We start from the raw sequence: 18,762 nt of genomic DNA on the forward strand, positions 1-18,762 counted from the left end.
TAAAAATGAACGGTTCTGGTGGTTACTCACTGGCAAAGAAACCATTTTTATGACCTTGAAATCCTCTCAAGATCGAGATACTCTAATAGAGCAGTCACATCTCTAATAATGAATAATGATAATAAGCCTCCCGCCCGCATCGAATAACGAAAACACCAGGACGGGAAACTACAGTCTCATTTGGAGTGGCCTTACGTACAGAATATTTCCTGGAAATGAAGTCCTTCGTAAAATCCTGACCCATCATCCGGTTGGTGACGAAACAGGACTAGCTCAGGGTATAGCCATAGAGTCTACTAATGCTAAGATGTATTACAGAAAGCTAGTTTCCGTTAGTTCAGAAATATAATAGGTTGCATACGTCACTAGTTAGCTGCGTAATAGTGCAGGGCTGAGGGAAGCAACATATTAAATATTGGTCAGGCAAAATTCATTTGGGTGGACAAAATATGTCCCCAACCTAGGGTAGGGTCCGCAATGCGAAAAATCGATATCCTTCAATCAACTACCTAACTATTGTCATGTCCTAGGCTAAGTGTAACTTGAATAACACCAACGTGGCAGCCAAGTTTGTTACTTTCTTCTGGTAGAAAACGATACAAATGTCTTAAAATCACGTGATTTTTCGCTGCAGCGGTTCGTAGGGTTCTTCGTATGGCACGATATTCACTCTCAACATTGTTCAAGTAGTCTATCATCAACTCAAAGTATTGGTGGTTTGATTTTATTGGTCAGTTTCTGGTGGCAGCACGATCTGTGCAGCTTTTTGACGACAGACAAAATGTTTCTTCCTCTGGAGCACAGGACAAGCAGAGCAGCAACTGCGCCGTGGGTCAGCAATGACCAGTACTAGGTAAAGTACCTGCATGCGGAGTATGGTTATAATTGAAGCTTGTTAGCCATCTGGCTGAGCCATCTATATGCTGAAATTCGGCCAAAATTACGCGATTTTTGCGAACAAATACCAGAATGGTTGATACATCAGTGAGACAGTCTCCAACAGCAAGGATACGAAGCTTATAAACACCTAACAATACGGCTATCTCGCCCAGTAAACGCATAGAGCAGTCCAATGCATGAAATAGGCGCTCACGTGATTGATATTCAAATCTCCGAAAATACAACTATAATCTATTCCAATGATCTTAAAATCACTTGGAATCAAGTGACAATCAGTTTGTGTTCGTTAGGTTCAGCATCTCGACTAGCCCAGCAGTCTAAGACTCTTCCTACGATACCATCATAGTACAAAACACACCTGCACTGGCCCAGACCACGCCTGAGTGGACAATTAACACAAATATTTACAAAAGGAGCACATTGCATGGTTCCTATTCAGAAATGAAAGCGATTTCATGGGTATTTCCGCAATTTGAATTTCAATCACGTGAGTGCCTATTTCATGCACTGGATTGCTCTATGCGTTTACTGGGCGAGATAGCCGTATTGTTAGGTGTTTATAAGCTTCGTATCCTTGCTGTTGGAGACTGTCTCACTGATGTATCAACCATTCTGGTATTTGTTTGCAAAAATCGCGTCATTTTGGCCGAATTTCAGCATATAGGTGGCTCAGCCAGATGGCTAACAAGCTTCAATTATAACCATACTCCACATGCAGGTACTTTACCTAGTACTGGTCATTGCTGACCCACGGCGCAGTTGCTGCTCTGCTTGTCCTGTGCTCCAGAGGAAGAAACATTTTGTCTGTCGCCAAAAAGCTGCACAGATCGTGCTGCCACCAGAAACTGACCAATAAAATCAAACCACCAATACTTTGAGTTGATGATAGACTACTTGAACAATGTTGAGAGTGAATATCGTGGCATACGAAGAACCCTACGAACCGCTGCAGCGAAAAATCACGTGATTTTAAGACATTTGTATCGTTTTCTACCAGAAGAAAGTGACAAACTTGGCTGCCACGCTGGTGTTATTCAAGTTACACTTAGCCTAACACATGACAATAGTTACGTAGTTGATTGGAGGATATCGATTTTTCGCGTTGCGGACCCTACCTAGGGTCAGTTGAACTGTTGATGCGCAATATTGGTCAGGCTCTTGCCTGGGCTCCCCCAGCCCTGTAGTGAGATTCGCTATTAATGTTTCAGTGTGTCTTGCCTGGACTCCCCCAGCCCTGTAGTGAGATTCGCTGTTAATGTTTCAGTGTGTCTTGCCTGGGCTCTCCCAGCCCTGTAGTCAGATTCGCTGTTAATGTTTCAGTGTGTAGTTTCAGTGGGGCCTTAATCTCAGTCAACTTCATATTCTCAAATGTTTCATCTATTGTTAGCTAGCTATATATAGCTACAGTGTAGCTGTGTTCATGTACAAGTCTTACTATGCATGTACAAGCTGCAAGTGTTGTAGAACCATGCTAGCAACTTATAAACAACTGCGTGCATGAAGAGGATCAGAGGTATCATATTATTGCAGCACTGACCAATGTACATGGAGGTATTATAGTTCTACTGAATGTCAAAATTGAATCAAATCGGCAATTATTTCTAAGAGGTGGTGACAGACGCATCTAGCTATAGCAGCAGATAGGCTTGAGCCAATTATGCTTTGAAAATACCCTATTATGCTTTTGAGCAGTGCTCAAAAACCCCCTAGCAGCAGATTGAATTGCTCATAAGGCAAAGTACATTACTGAGCTCCTATGACCATAGAACTTGGTACCTAGCTATGAGGTTAGAAAATAAAACCTTATGAAGTTATGGTTGACTTTAATGTACATGTACATGCATGTGCATGGCATTTCATATAGTTACATGAATTTTAAAATAAGTTAACTTTATTTATACTTAGCTAGGCACAGTGAGGTGTATGCCTAATTTCATGATCACAGGACAAAAATGGAATATTTTTACCTATTTAGCTATATCCATGCTTGCAAGGTTTGATTTATAGTGTGTTTGTACCATTCCAGCTGTCTCTACAAGTTAACAAGGAGTGTCAATAACTAAGATATTCTATGACTGCATTGATATTTTGTCATTTGTCAGTTCATTTTAATAGTAAATGTATTCAGTGTCATTAGCTATGACTAGTATGCACAGTGAGAGTGAGAATTCCTAATTCAGTCATATCATACTTGTCAACATCAATCATTCCAATGGTTCTGAATCACTATACACATCACCAGTAATGGTATGCTAGGTAATTGAGAAGTATACTTGTGGCAGTACAGAATAGTACCAGTGAATATTCTTGGAAATTTGAAAGTAGCCATACATGTCTTGATACTACAACTTAAGAAGAAATACTGATTAGTGATAGTAAAGTAGATAATTAATTTAATTAATATAATTATGGCTAGGGTCAAAGTCAATGTTTGAGGCACATCTTTTATTATGTTAAGGAATTAAGGTAGCATGGCTAAGTGAAAGTCATGCATTATTATATGATTGAAATATATCGAGGGCACATGCTCAAGACATGTAGTCCAGCGCCTAAGCCAAATATTCGTTCACTTTTTGATAAAAGCACCAATTTTTTTACAGAGTATATGGAGTGTGCACTAAGTGTTTTAAGAAGGGGAGGCATGTAAAAAGTCCTCAGGAACACCCCTTTTTGCACCCTGACAAGAAAACTATTTGTTACTATTAAAAATCAATCATGTTTCTATCAAGTTAACAGCTGGGCTTAGTATCATAGTAGTACAAAGCATACAGCTGGAACATAATAGCCTATTAATAATCTATAAAAAAACAAATAGTAATTCTCACCAAGGTAGTAAACAAAATCACTAAAATTTCCATTTGCAGGGATTCTGTTAAAGTTTTGGACCTTCAATGCTGACGATTGTGTAGTACTATGTACAAGGATCATCCTGATGTGTATCGTTTCTTTATTAAAGGGGTATAACAAAAGTCATTTAATGCTAAAGTCACAGTTGGATATCTCAACAGAAAGCCATGAACTACAGCAGTTCAATTATCAAGCACAGAGCTTGAACAAAAGGTCCCTTGTCCTTACACCGGGCACCATATGAAAAGTAATTAAATTTCTAGTTTAATGAAGGCAGTTGCAAGTTGTTTCAACATCTTTTTCTCAAGTTACAGCACTTTCAATTCAGTGTAATATAGCATAAGCAAGAAAAGCACACAGATGAGTATTAAGGTATTTCTTAGTGCTGTGATAATGCTCAAAATAAGCATAAAGGAGCTGGGTTCCAATGAAGTGAGATTTTGAGCACTAAGAAGTACCTTATGACACATCCTTGTGCTTTTCTTGCTTATACTATATTACACTGAATTGAAAGCGCTGTAACTTGAGAACAAGATGTTGAAACAACTTGCAACTGCCTTCATTAAACTAGAAATTTAATTACCTTTCATATGGTGCCCAGTATAAGGACAAGGGATCTTTTGTTCAAGCTCTGTGCTTGACAATTGAACTGCTGTAGTTCATGGTTTTCTGTTGAGATATTCACCTGTGACTTTAGTATTAAATAACTTTTGTTATACCCCTTTAATAAAGAAACGATACACATCAGGATGATCCTTGTACATAGTACTACACAATCGTCAGCATTGAAGGTCCAAAACTTTAACAGAATCCCTGCAAATGGAAATTTTAGTGATTTTGTTTACTGCCTAGGTGAAAAAACTATTTGTTTTTTTTATAGATTTATACTAATAGGCTATTATGTTCCAGCTGTATGCTTTGTACACTATGATACTAGGCCCAGCAGTTAACTTGATAGAAACATTTCATAGTAACAAATAGTTTTCTTGTCAGGGTGCAAAAAGGAGTGTTCCTGAGGACTTTTGCATGCCTCCCCTTCTTAAAACACTTAGTACACGCTCCATATACCCTGTAAAAAAATTGGTACTTTTATCAAAAAGTGAATGATTATGTCAATTTTAAGGGCTTATGTACTGCAGTGAAAACAAAGAAAAGACATTATACAAGATCAAGACACTTTAATAGAGTAATATAACAATATTGAGAATCATCCATATTATAGTTGCTGACTCTAATGCTGAGTATGACATTTGTAGCACTATACTATGTATGGGAACGTCTAGCCTGCTATAATATATAAGAATATTCCACCAAATGAAATGCACATGGCCTTATGTATGTCATTCTTCAATAACTTATAGTGCTGACTGTCACTTATCCCTTGATCAACGTAGTCCGCAGTATGATTTGTGAATAAAACTACTCTACATCATAGTCCTGAAATATGTTAGCTTCTGGGGGGAGCTGTGCCCTTGCTCCATATACCTACTACCCTGGTGCATCCCCTTGACAAATCCTGACTGTATGCATTCAAGAAATTCACTGTTAATAATGCAACAGTTTTTTTTGTATCATCATGTAGAGTATTTCACACCGAATTTCATCCAATCCTTTCACCATGCCTATTGCAGTATAATTATATCCGGAAACTTTGACAAGGATATGATCTAAAACATGAAAACTTCAATACAATAATATTAACATGCAACTTTGCACAAGCATTCTGTTCAAGCTATATCAATTAATTACTTCTGGTAATAATATAATTTCACGTTAGAGGGATTCAAACAAACTTGTTTATGCAACAACATAAACAACAGTAATAGTTACACTTATAATTATCCGTCATATTAAAACTCATTACCTGAAGGATTATTAGAATAGAGTCAATAGACTAGGGCAGACCAGGAGTGCAAGCAGCAGTCACAGTGAGCCCTTACTGCAAGACATTAGTGATACAATGCGTACAACAAAGACTAAGAGACTGAGATCAATGTGAACTTTTTGTGATGGCATGGTAAGGTGATCTAAGCCTATCAAAAATATAGCACTGTTGTCTGTATGTATAGTATGTTCACGTTGAACTGAATCCTGAAAAACAGCTAAAAATAAAAGTGAATTTTTTCTCTCAACAGAGTTAACATTTCAGCCAACCAGATGATTATTGGTAACAGCAAAGGTGTCAACAACAGATGCGTATGGTTTGGCTCCATTGCAAATTTGGGAAAGGGCTGTAATGGACACTGTACTTATATGGCTTCCCCATAAGAAATGTATTGTGAAAATTTTGATTGGCTGTAAATATTATGTCAAACATTAGAACAAAAACATTTTGAAATATTTTTAGTGGGTCAAGCAGTACTACAAATGAGCCAAATTTCAAGATCGTGTGTAATTGCATCCATGTTATTGAATGTTTTGTAGGATTCAGCTCAACGTGAACATACTATAGTAAACCACAAAGGCTTTTATTTTTAGAAGTTGATATTTATGCCCTTGCCATAGTGGTTTCCTGTTGGATACTGCCAGTACACTGTTTCCCAAACTGACATCAATGATGGCACCATGCTAGGGCTGGAACGAAGGTCAAATTTTAACCTCTGAAGCTTCTTGCAAGAAATTAAAACTACCAAAGCTTCGCAGCTTTGTTGATTATGTTATGCTAGTAATTAATGATCAAAAATTGATGGGTGTACCATAATTCATTTTATGGCCTCACACTTGTTACAGTTGTAGTACAGGCTCTTGTAAAGATTGCTAAAATTTGTCAAGGTTAGTTACGTACTTCCGGGTAGTTAATTGAATGAATAGACATGCTAGTATCCATGGTTATGAAGCTTTGGAGTGGTACCACCTTTGAAGGTTACAAAATACAATTTTGAAGGTTCTGAATTTGAAGCTTTTTGAAACTTTGTCCCAGCCCTCCACCATACTATGTCCTGGTAATACATGTAGTTGGACAATAGTTAATACTATAATATATCCCTAAATTGTCTATTAATTTTGACTACTGAGTACCTACAAAATACAGTTTATAAAACACTTTTCATACCAAAAACCATCTGAAGTATTAACCCATCCACAAAACCATCAACTTAGAAATATACCAGACATGACACACAAATATCATTAGTTCCAAAAACTTCTGATTAATGTGTTTTGGCAATAATTTTACCACTGCAATTTGATTATCATGTACACATGCTTACATATTATTGGATGTATGAAATTTCATAGTACTGTTAATTTTGTATAAAATTATTGGTTTTGGATCAGAAACAAGTGGGAAAAAGCCAAGGGAGGGACGGGGGCTTCTAAAGGGCAGGATAAAGTGTTTGTTGCAAGGATTCTCTTTGTTGGGGTTTAAGGATGAAACTCTATGACATAAGTTGTTCTTTTCCAAATTACTTTATAGTATCTATGATACATAATAGGTTAGTCAAAGTTGTATCTAAGTAGCTATGTTGATTTTTTAAATGTGGTTGGGTAGGGTTATGATGAAGTTATTAAAAACATTTATGTCCTTAGAGCATTCTTGAATGCTTCCCAAGGAAATTTTAAAGACTACATGTGATTAAATCTGGAAGCGTTTTCATGGTTATATACTCTAGTCACATATTTGCAGTTCTAGAACCTCTGCTGGCTGGTTTCCAATAAGCTACTTTTCCTATGCTAGCTGGAAGCCTTAACAATACAATTTCTAAAGTTAAAGCTTAGGCTATCATTATTATATTGCTTGTTTCCTGTCACCTTTTGCAGCAAAAACTGATGCGGGCGGGAGGTGATTATTGATTGTTAGTTATATAGTTGACTGCTCTGTCTGAGCACATGACTGCTCTATTAGAGTATCTCGATCTTGAAAGGTGCATGATCATGCAGCCTGTTCAACAAGAGTGGAGGCACTCCAACCCCTTATAGTTACCATACTGCTCATGTTTATACGCATTTACCTTAACAGTTGAGTCATTTTGTGCCTCCCTCCATACTAATAGTGCATTCACGTGATCAGTAATCAAATAATTAAAATTGATGCTGGCGGTGAGGGGAAACAAGAAACAAACTAATGATAGCCTTAAATGGAGAAGCCCTTTTGGGTGATTGTGATAAATGAAAGCTATTTATGATACTTTTAATTGTACAATAAGCAATCTCTTTAGTCATAAACTTATAGCCAGAGAGAAAAGAATCTGACTTCTGTTTACTCAGTCTGATTGTTCTATTAGAGTATATCAATCTATTAATTTTAAAAGCCGACTGGTTTCCAAAAACTGGAACTGCACCCAATTTTACACATGGCAAACATACATAGGGTGGTGGGTAGGAAAAAAAAGAAAAACTGTTGGTAGTTTATAAGTGCAGAAATTTGATCATCATTTAAAAGGGTGTCAATGTCAATCATTGTCATTTTGTGTGAGTGCATGATGCTGTTGTCTACGTTTTGGTCACATATTGTTGATATGAAAATAGACTTCCTTCTTTTGTATGTAGAACACACGCATTTCTCAAGTTGTAGTTGCATATTTAAGAATATAATCAAGCAATCATCAACAATGCAATGAAAACTATAGTATATATGCAGCATAATGGACTATCAAAAAAGCGCCAGTTATAGCTAAAAGTCATACAAACTAAATGTTAAGAAATCTAGCAGTAAGTTTACAGCATTATTAATATTAGTTCTTAGGTACATGTTAGAGAACACCAATAAGGAAGGCAAAAAGGCAATCACCATTTTCTTCTAGGCACAGTATCTGAAGGAAAAGAGATGAATATTTGACGTCATCATTTTGTGTTTCATTTCAGCCTGGTTTGAAAACTTTCAATGCATCTCTTGCTGATGGCCTCTCCCCACTGTTTACTTGCAAACAACTTCTAATGAGATTTATCATGGCTTTCTCATAGATAAATGGTTTTGCTCTTTCTAACTCTTTGATCTGTGGTATGAAGCAGTCAAAACTAATAGTAGCAATGGATCTAAATTTTATAATAAGTTTTTAAAACTTGTTCTATGTCATATCATACTACTGCAAAATTAGTGTTGCACTGATAATCAGATAGGTTATTGGAAAAATCATATATCAGCTGTGCTTTGTGTATATCGGTATCGGATCAGCACCACGATGGAAAAAGCAGCAGATAGAGATTCTTATATGTATTTAGAAATACATACTCATGATGTTTACAAATGCATCGAGTTACATTTTCCTGCATTGCAATGTTATTATTACTACTTCAGTGTACTGTCAGCTGTTGCTATAGCAATATTGTTGCTATAAATAAGCTAAATTGATCCTTCACAATCAAATTTCTGGTAAAAATTGCTACAAGATAGACATGCTGTGCTACATCGGATTGCATGGCTACCATTTATTGGCTTGAAAATATTATCAAATATTGATTATTGGAATTATGGCAAAATCTCATATCAGTGCAACACTACTGCAAATTCAGGGGTCTTATTATGAACAGCCAAGAAATTTTACTAAAGTTATAATTATTCATTCTTTACACACTAAATACAGGACCAAATGTTATTAGCTATATACACAGTGTGTTCTTAGTGTGTCATCTAGATTGCAGGATCATAATTTATGATACAGTGTACATATAGAGACTAAATCCTGTGAAGCCTTCATGACATAATTTGTAGGGTTCTATCTGATATTTCCCCTATCCCACGTTTCTGAAAAAAATTAAGAAACTTCCCCTCTGAGATTTCACAACTCTGAAAATTGATACTAACAATTTTGATTTACAAGAATTTCCTGTAACTGTATACTGCAACATACATGGAATACGTATATGATGGGCTTCAATGTTAAATCATGCAGAGGAAGAATGTCACAAATAAATTATTATAATTGTGTCAAAGTTCAGAGGCAACTATATTTTAAACATGATAATGTGATCACAATTTGAATTCTGTTACTTTATTATAACACCACAATATTTACAATACTATAGGTGTCATAGAAAAATTGTTTGCATCTGAATTTATGTAATGGTTGGAATTTGAGATCACATAATGAACTACCATGATGGTACAAAACTAGTTCCCTACTGTAGCAGTCAGCAGCCATCAGAGATGAGACAAAATACATGTTTACACTGCTCAAATTGTACCATAACTTGCACTTCATAACCTGCTAAAATTATCCAGCTGTAAAAAACATTCAGTGCAATCTTTGGATAACTCATACAGTTATACAGATGAGGTGTTGTCCAAGGCATGGCAATGATGTGCAGTGCATTTTTATTAATGATAAACCCAATACTTGGTTTATTATTAGTTTAGGTTTTGTACACGAGTCTCACTTTTGTAGTCTTCTCCCACAGTTCTGTAGAACATGGATGAGTCCTTGACAGCAACAGTGAAGCTTCCTATATAGAAATAACGAAGCATTGTATTAAATAAATTCAACTATGTACCTCTCTCTGTCTCAAAGCAGCAGTCTTTCCAATACAAATATTCAAACACAGACATCCAAATGACCACATGTCAACAGCAAATGTGTACAGTGTTTCGTAAGGTCCTGATAGGGTGATGTGCATGGATACCTGTAGTTAATACACATATCAACCAACTACAACACCATAAACAAAACATCACCTCAGGAGCCCGATATCCTGGCGTTCCTAGTGGCAGAATGGAGGCAAACTTAATCATTTGGTCAGTAGGCTCTTTTATACCAAGTCCAGGTACAGTACCAGCAGAGTCAAAGTCCCCAAGTTTGACTTGAAACTTTGAACTACATCTACAACTCAGTGGCTGGCACCGACATTGCATCTTAATCATAATGTTGCTGGCTATAAGAGACACTTTGTCACAATTAGTTGTTATGTACAAACAATATTTCGAACGTTACTATTCAGTGGACTGCACTACTGGACTGACGTATTTTCGGTTTTTGCACATTCTATGGTTGTATTAACGGGGCCTTGCTAGTAGCTAAGTACCCTTAGGGCACCTGCAGCCCACTTCTAAATGTTGAAGACAAGTAGTGGAATATGCGAAAATTGTCTCTTGATAATTTTGCTACTATTATGCCACTATACAGCATCTTATTCCTTACTCTGGTGTGTAGTAATGTTGCAGGCAGTGCAGGGTATGTGACAGCAGCGATTGACTCGCCAGTAAACAATATCCTTTGAGATATCCTTAGCAAACTTGAGGAGCAAGCTAGTCTCACATGGACAGACCTCTAGTTCAGTGCAGGAGCTTATTAATTAGAGATATTTCAGCATGGGTGCTTATAATCTTTAATTGATAAGTCCCTGCACTGAAACAGAAGTCTAGCAGCAAGACTAGCTTGCCCCTCAAGCTTGCTCTAAGGATATCTCGAAGGATATGTCTACTGGCAAATTGATTGCTGGTTAACTATGCTGTCACATTGCCTACACTGCCTGCAGCATTACTACACACCAGGGTATAAGGAATAAATGCTGTATAGTTGCATAATGAACGGTAGTGAAATACAATTTTTGCATATTCCACTGCTTGTCTTCAGTATTTAGTATTTAGAAATAGGTTGCAGGTGCCCTAAGGGTGCTTACTAGCAAGATTCCATAAATCCAACCATAGAATGTGTAAAAACCAAAAATATGTTAGTCCAGTAGTCCAGTCGAGTCCATTGAGTAGTAATGCCCCAATATTTCTCTGAAATTGCTAGCACAACACATATTTTGTATCAACTACATAGCCACCAATGTTTATTTACTCATTCCAAAATAGCATCATCTTATTGCATACTTAGAGCCCAACAATTATTTATTAATAGAATATGAACTTTTAACTAACCAAGAAATAATATTATGGAACTGTACTGTGTCAATTACATGTAAACACATTGTTTAAATACTTTCTCTATGTGTAGGTCATGAAACATATCCTGAAAATACTACATTCCAAGATGCTGATGATGTTTCAACTGAATACATTTTTGGTAATGAAACCATCCAAAGATGGACACTATTTCCTGTCATGAAATTTGATGACCAGACATAGCTACTAACAGCTTCCTGTTACCCAATCATCACTCATATAGTTTCATTTGTAGTCAATGATTTCTGTCTCTTTATTATGTAATTAATAGTCCCATATATATGTGCGATAGCTGTAACTTAATATTAGTGTACATTTTTGGCATAACAAAATTAGATATGTCTGGGCTAGATCCAAGAACTGGTTAAGAGTATCTTACTGATTGAAGTTAAACACACTAGGATTTTATGTTTTACAACAATTCCACAGTCATCCATTATGTAGGATGTTATCAACCAAACCAATTTAAAAGAAGTTGGAGGTATTAGGCATGGGCGGTGGATGGCATGAAAGCAAAAAGATATGAAGGTGGCTCTACTAAGCACAAACCAGGAGCTAAGTTATACAGTTCATGCCTCGGATACCAGCAAATACCAAGTTCTTCACGTTCACCAAAGCCCCTACGGCTGACAACTTGCAGAGTCTGGAATAAGCAGTGGACACTTTACAAAATAATTTTGATGTAATTTGGCAGTAAAATTCAGTGGTGCATTTGCATGGCTATATTATGTCTGTATATAGTGATTTTGAAGCATTTTGCCAAGGGTGACACGAATAGTTGTTCAGACTTGGTAAATATTACTACCCACTATATTACCTCCTTGCCAATTCCTAGTATTTAATCTGATAATGGCCACTACTGTAATATGGAGGCTTGGCATCATAACTCACCCATACAATAAACTTTTGTCTTCCTATAACTTGAAAAATGCAAGATAAGGTAGTACTGAAGTGGACACAACCATAGAGATCCCGTTTCTGGGATAACCAGGTACTTCTTGGACTTGTTATGCAATAGCGCAAAGTGTAACCGTTCATAATAGACAAGTTATATCATTCTGAAAAGTATTATTTGATAAAGAAAATGTTATACATTGATGGGGATAGCTACAGCAGGCTGCTTTATCCCAGATGTGGCATGGTGGAGACAAGTGCATGGGCAGGATGGCTAGCTGGCTGGCTAGCTGGCTGGATAGCAGATAGATAAAAATTTGAGTTTCGGTGGTTTTTTAAATACTATATCCAGCTGCCTGGTAAGTGTTTTCTTGTTATTGATGCTGTATGTGATGTTAGATGGACTAATACTATTCTATAATGGTGATTTTTGTAACGTAAGATGTTTCTAGGGTGATTATTAAAGGTGGTATTTTAGGTGACACATGTCATTTTAGGGGGATCCCTATTTAACCAATACAACTAAGCTGTTTGATACTACTAGTTTTGACCCTCAGAATTACTCAAACTACTAGAAGCTGGTTTTAACAGACGTCTTTTCTGGGTGGTGTGGCAAGCTCGAATGGTGGTCTCTGGCTTTGTAAAGGACCTGGCTTGGCAAGAATCAGTGGTTTACTGGCATTGTTGTACAAAAGTTTTTCTGTTGATTTTGCTGCATATCAGCCACTAAGAAACCAGCACAACCCTGTAATCTCATGTCTGGACTTCAATTGTGGTCTGCTTCCATTCTGAAGTCTATCTCTTGCCCACCCCACCACCCTCCTCCCCTTAGTGAGCACTCGTGATCAGATACTACTTCACTTGTCCAAATGATTTTATATCTTATTTAGTGGGGAACTCTACAAGTAGCTACAAGTACTGGAAGTGGTCTGAAAGGTATTAGATTGATCTTGTGTAAATTTCATGTCAGCTTGCTATCCTTAAAAAGTTATGCTGACTTAAGTTCTTTAAAACTGTTTAGCTCGAAGCTTCTAATGTGTGATTTGGATAGTTTTTCCAAAATCCAGTCATAAATTATCATTCTGACAAGAACATACAATATGCACAACAATATAATTATATACTCCATACATAATGTATATAACAGTGTCAGCCTTTAGTATGCTACACAAGACACATGTACACAAAAAGTGCATCATCACAGCAGCAGTGTATACATAATAAGCATAAAAATGTTGCTGTGCAGCACATGCATGTAGTGTAATGCCTACCAAAGCATGCACATGCTCTTATTATACATAAGAATTGATTATAACCTTTCACATCTCTATGAACGTAGCCATTATCATGAAGGTATATCAGAGCTTTCAGTGTTTCACCCAGGATGAATTTGATGTTATTAAATCCTGCCTCCCATCTTCCAGGCTCTTTTGAACAGTTGGTGTAGAAGTGTTTTAAACAGCCAACTTCTCTTGCTGATAAAATTTGTCTCAAATCACAATCCATTACAGGCATGAAGTGGAAGCAGTAGAACTTTGATTTGTGATGTTCATGCCTCTCTCCCATCAGAACTGCCACAAGAGGAAGAATATTCTCATGTCTTAGTGCTGCATGGACATTGACTTCATTCGCACGATAAACCGTCTGTTGATAACAATAAATTGTATCATACAATGTGCACTTGTACAGTATACCAATCATACTACAGTGGTCCCTCCATTATCCAGTTATCGATTATCCAAATGCTCTGTTATCCCAAGCTGTGGAAGTGACTGTTCTACTAAAGTATTTTGCCTAAGGTGTATGTTCTATTAGAGCATTTTATCTGAGCTCTGTATATGAATGTATGGGCTTCGTTTATCTGAACATTTTCCATTATCCAAACACACCTAGGGCTCAATGAATATTAACTATAGCCATATACAAATAGAAGTTGTCAAAAGCTAATGTACACATTTCAGCTATTCTCCAAAGTGTACATACACAGGCAAGGTTAGAGGGGTACTAGATTCACATCAACAATCTTATAGGACTACAGGGGCATGCTACTTGCCTACTAGTACTGCAATTGTCAATCCCTGTTTGCTTTATTTAAAAAAAATAGATTTGCTTGTGCTAGACCCCTTTCACTTTCTGGTGGGCTCACTTTCTGGTGGGCCATACAGTAACATGCTAAATAATGGTACATATACAAGCTTCAGTGACACTAAACTACTTAGATACTATACCTCTATAAGTGATGCTATAGACTAACCATCTCAACTAGATTGTTTTGTTTACGTTAAAAAGTAACTGCAGTACAACAAAACCATAAATATGCTTAAAACAGTTTAGCCAGTCACTACTACAGATAGGTGGTACAATCTAAACACTACGTATGTCTCCCTCCTGAGCAATTGTACTCTTGGTTGGTTTCTTCGAGATTTATCCTAACTCATGTGTCATGCATGTGTATACACACATGTGAGAGTCATGCTACAGTTCTAAAATATGGATATCTGTGATCTTCAACTGTCTCAGCCTATCTACAAGAATTAAGTGCATTTCAAAACATCACTATCAACTTGAGGACACATGAAAGTCATCTATTTAACAACTTTATGGTGCACAAACAAATCCAGTTATCCCAGAAGCACATAAGACCACTGCAGACATGGAAAGGAGATTTAGCAGAATGGCAAACGGCTAAATGGTCATTTCCAGATTACAGACAGCCTAAGAGCACTATACATTTGTGATGAACCGATACCAATACTAGTATCGGTATCGCCCCCTATTTTGGCGGTATCGGACTTGTATTGGTAAAGCTATAAATTCCCGATACCAACCGATACCTTAAGTGACGCGGTCATTTTATCACTTATCAAGATGGCGGCATACATAGTGCATTGAATGGAGTTGAGCAAAGCTGATATAAGGTATGAATTCCTTAAAAGAAGCCAACTACTAGCATTATTAGTACAGTGGAAACTGAAGAAGACTCAATAACTGTTTGCTAGTACTGTTAAACACAATGTAGCTAGCTAGAACTCACCACAATTGAAGTGTATGCTCTTTGGAATGCCAATTTCTCCAGTGTAAAACTAACATCTTAGCATCGTATAAATAATCCTTGATCTGCTCTTAAAACTATAGCCTCATTAATCTGTCACTTTGCTGCACACTGTATTCGAAGGGCATGTTACATAAGTGCATAGCCAACATTCTCACGTGATTGAAAGAAGATAATAATGACATGCATGTTTACAACACAGAGTGGCAATTAATTTCATGAGAACTTTAAAGAACATTCTAGCAGACGGTTATGCGTAATGATGTACTTTGGCTGGGCGCTTATTGTAACATGCGCTTCAAATACAGTGTGCTGCAAGATGACAGATCGATGAAGTTTAAGAGCAGTTCAAGGATTATTATGTCTAACGAAGCTAAGCTGCAAGTTATAGTTATACACTGGAGAAATTCGTGCTCCAAGAGAATTGTGGTGAGTTCTAACTAGCTATGTTGTGTTAACAGTACTAGCAAACAGCTATTGAGTCTTCATGCTACTTATGTATAGTGCTCTTAGGCTGTTCGTAATCTGGAAATGACTGTTTCTGCTAATTCCACCGTTTCCGCTAAATCTCCTTTCCCCTGTGGACATGTCAAACCTGTTCGTACTACATTATCATCTGTACATATTTGTGGATCATGCAGCTTAATATTACTGTACATAAGTCCATGAATTGGAAACTATTTGATCTTCCACCATTTGTACATACTTAGGAGATTTTCTGGACCAAACAGAAGTTCAATGCCTTAATTATGACTTTACTTCAGGTGTCAGAAGTTTGTTGTCAACAACGCTCAGGACAGCTGGGCGTTGCCAACATAATACTGGAACTCAGCAATCAGTAGCTCAGCCCACACAAAATCATAAAATTTCTGAGATTTATGATTATTACAGTGATTAACATGCCTGCTGTAGACTGCAGAATATTGGGTACCCGGACCATTCACACTCATAACACGTGTAAGTGTATGGAGTGTATAAACAGTAGAGTGTAGGGAGTGTATTTTTTTTTTTTACGTTTAAGAAACCTCATTATTAATTCAAGCACACAGTGACAATATACAATTACATCATAATAGTTCTCTGAATATCTTTCAAAACTGTCCTCCATCTCACACAATCGCCCTGCAATAAAAGATCAGCCGGAACTAAGTCCCACAAAGGCACAACTGCGGCCCGCCAACTACGGCGGAAACGATCCAGAGTTCGAAAATTACATATGTTCATGAAACGGAGTGTATAAACAGTAGAATGCACTAGTGGAATGGCGGAATAGAATTTTTAAAAGTCTGATATCATTTTTTAATATCCAAATTAAGTGCATATGATTCTTTCTCAGTCAGAATTTTTGTACCTCACAATAGATCATTGTAATGTACTTTAGTCAGCTATTATCGGTATAGCATTGACGGAATTTAATTTTAATGGCATATAGCATTGATAGAAAAATACACATATGTGGGAAAACCAGTCTTATTACCCAGGTCAGCAGATTTGATTTTTCACCAAGAACACAAAGTTACATTAATGAACTATCAAATTTCACAATCACAATCGGCTAGACTTGATTGGTCTGCTTTTGCTGGCTGCTTGTCTGAAGCCTAGTGGCGATCCGTACGTGCGGTGTGAGGTCTTAAGGGATGGCTGTATGTGGCTGTACAACTCTGTGGTGTTAAATATTGACCTGTGCTGTAAATTCCCTTTCAACTTGTCCTAATTCATCTCTACACCTTTCTCTTCAATTTCTCTTACCTTCCTTCCAGGCCCCCACTACCCACCTATCCCTTTTGGAACTTACTTGATACAGTCAACCTTAGGTTAAAAACTATCTAAAATGGAGGCAACTTAGCTGTTGGCCACTTGTACAGTGGATGCTCTGGAACAAGGGAGGAGAGCAGTACTCAAAAGTGGAGGGAGGGGAGGGAGGGGAGGGGGGGAGTCATGAGGGATGGCTGTAAGTAATAAAGTGTTCAGATTGAATTAACTGCATAGCAGAACCAACTTATGATTCCGCTGAATGTTCTACTAGAGTAGTTAGGTGACTGCTCTATTAGAGTATCTTGATCTTGTGCGCTCCCAGCACTGATTCATGCAGTATTCCGTTCTTGCATAATCTTTAGCACAAATTCTAGTAAATCAAGACAAAGTAAGTTAGTTATAATGACCACAACAGTTGCTTTACTTTAGCAACTGGGCAATGGAAAAGGTGAGGGGGCACTGCCCCTTCACTTTTAAAAGAGTGAGGGGAACTCTGGAATTGGTGTAAAATGTGTGAAAATTTGGTATATATATAGCTTCAACCATTGGCCAGCTACAATACACACAATGAATACTTAAACTCAATATTTTTAAATAGGTGATAAGACCAGTTTTCCCAGACTGGGTCACACATATGTTACAACAATATCTACTGTTAGTTGACAAACATCTCAATCACTTGAATGTCACCATACATATAACAACACATTTTGCAGAAAATACTTATTACTTTATTTTGTGTATTGTCATTTTGACATAAGGAGTTGATAATCAGAGGTAGATATATGGCAGAAGCATTATATTGCTTGTTGGGATTGGTGAATAGCACAGTAGCTACGCTATTATGCTTAATCATACTTCAATGGAATATGCTATATCTTAAATTTGACATATTATGTACATCATATAGTATCACAGAAAACGTTGAGTTGGGCAAATGGGGAATTTGCAAGTGTTTTGCTGCTACCACATTGTTTAAAGACTAATTACAACATATACTAAAGGCCTATCAAGGGGTAAGCTTTGTTGTAGAGTGGTAAACTCATGTTTTCTGTGATGTGGTCCATATTCAAAAACATGCTGAAATGTTTAAGAATGCACTATAAGACTAGTTCTCACCTTTAACTAACACTTCCCAATTCATAGAATTGCAAGGATACTGAAACAACTTCATCCGAGTGCTTCTTGTGGCAAGATTGTAGTCAAGTGAGCATTATTTCATTCCCAAATCAATTCAGTCTAAGCCTTTATAAAACAAACGGGCAGTACCACTATACCTCAAGGCTATACTTGCTTTGATGGAAGTGGCTTGCTTTTTAGAAACACAACCACTTTCCCGGGATACATCTCACTGTACACTGGTATAAATTGTTGTATCACTGTGATAGAGAAGCTGAATGGAGTGACACTCACCTGACTGACTGACTGTTATCACCTGATTTTATTTTGTTATTTGTATCACTACATGACACGTCATTGAGGTCACTACATG

At 37.1% G+C, this 18,762-nt stretch overlaps 1 protein-coding gene across 1 annotated transcript in view; it reads right to left on the reverse strand.

The window, feature by feature from the left end:
* Positions 1 to 8,254: 8,254 nt before the first annotated feature.
* Positions 8,255 to 18,762, reverse strand: part of LOC136249075 (uncharacterized) — a 29,311-nt gene continuing 18,803 nt past the window's right edge. The window contains exons 5-9 of the mRNA XM_066040983.1: positions 13,780 to 14,107; positions 10,358 to 10,554; positions 10,177 to 10,305; positions 10,063 to 10,128; positions 8,255 to 8,681 (exon numbers count right to left, since the gene is read on the reverse strand). Coding sequence (XP_065897055.1) covers positions 8,547 to 8,681; positions 10,063 to 10,128; positions 10,177 to 10,305; positions 10,358 to 10,554; positions 13,780 to 14,107 — 855 coding nt within the window. The 3' untranslated portion in view covers positions 8,255 to 8,546. The remainder of the gene's footprint in view (positions 8,682 to 10,062; positions 10,129 to 10,176; positions 10,306 to 10,357; positions 10,555 to 13,779; positions 14,108 to 18,762) is intronic.

This window comes from Dysidea avara, chromosome 3, assembly GCF_963678975.1.
Source record: "Dysidea avara chromosome 3, odDysAvar1.4, whole genome shotgun sequence".
Lineage (NCBI taxonomy): Eukaryota > Metazoa > Porifera > Demospongiae > Dictyoceratida > Dysideidae > Dysidea > Dysidea avara.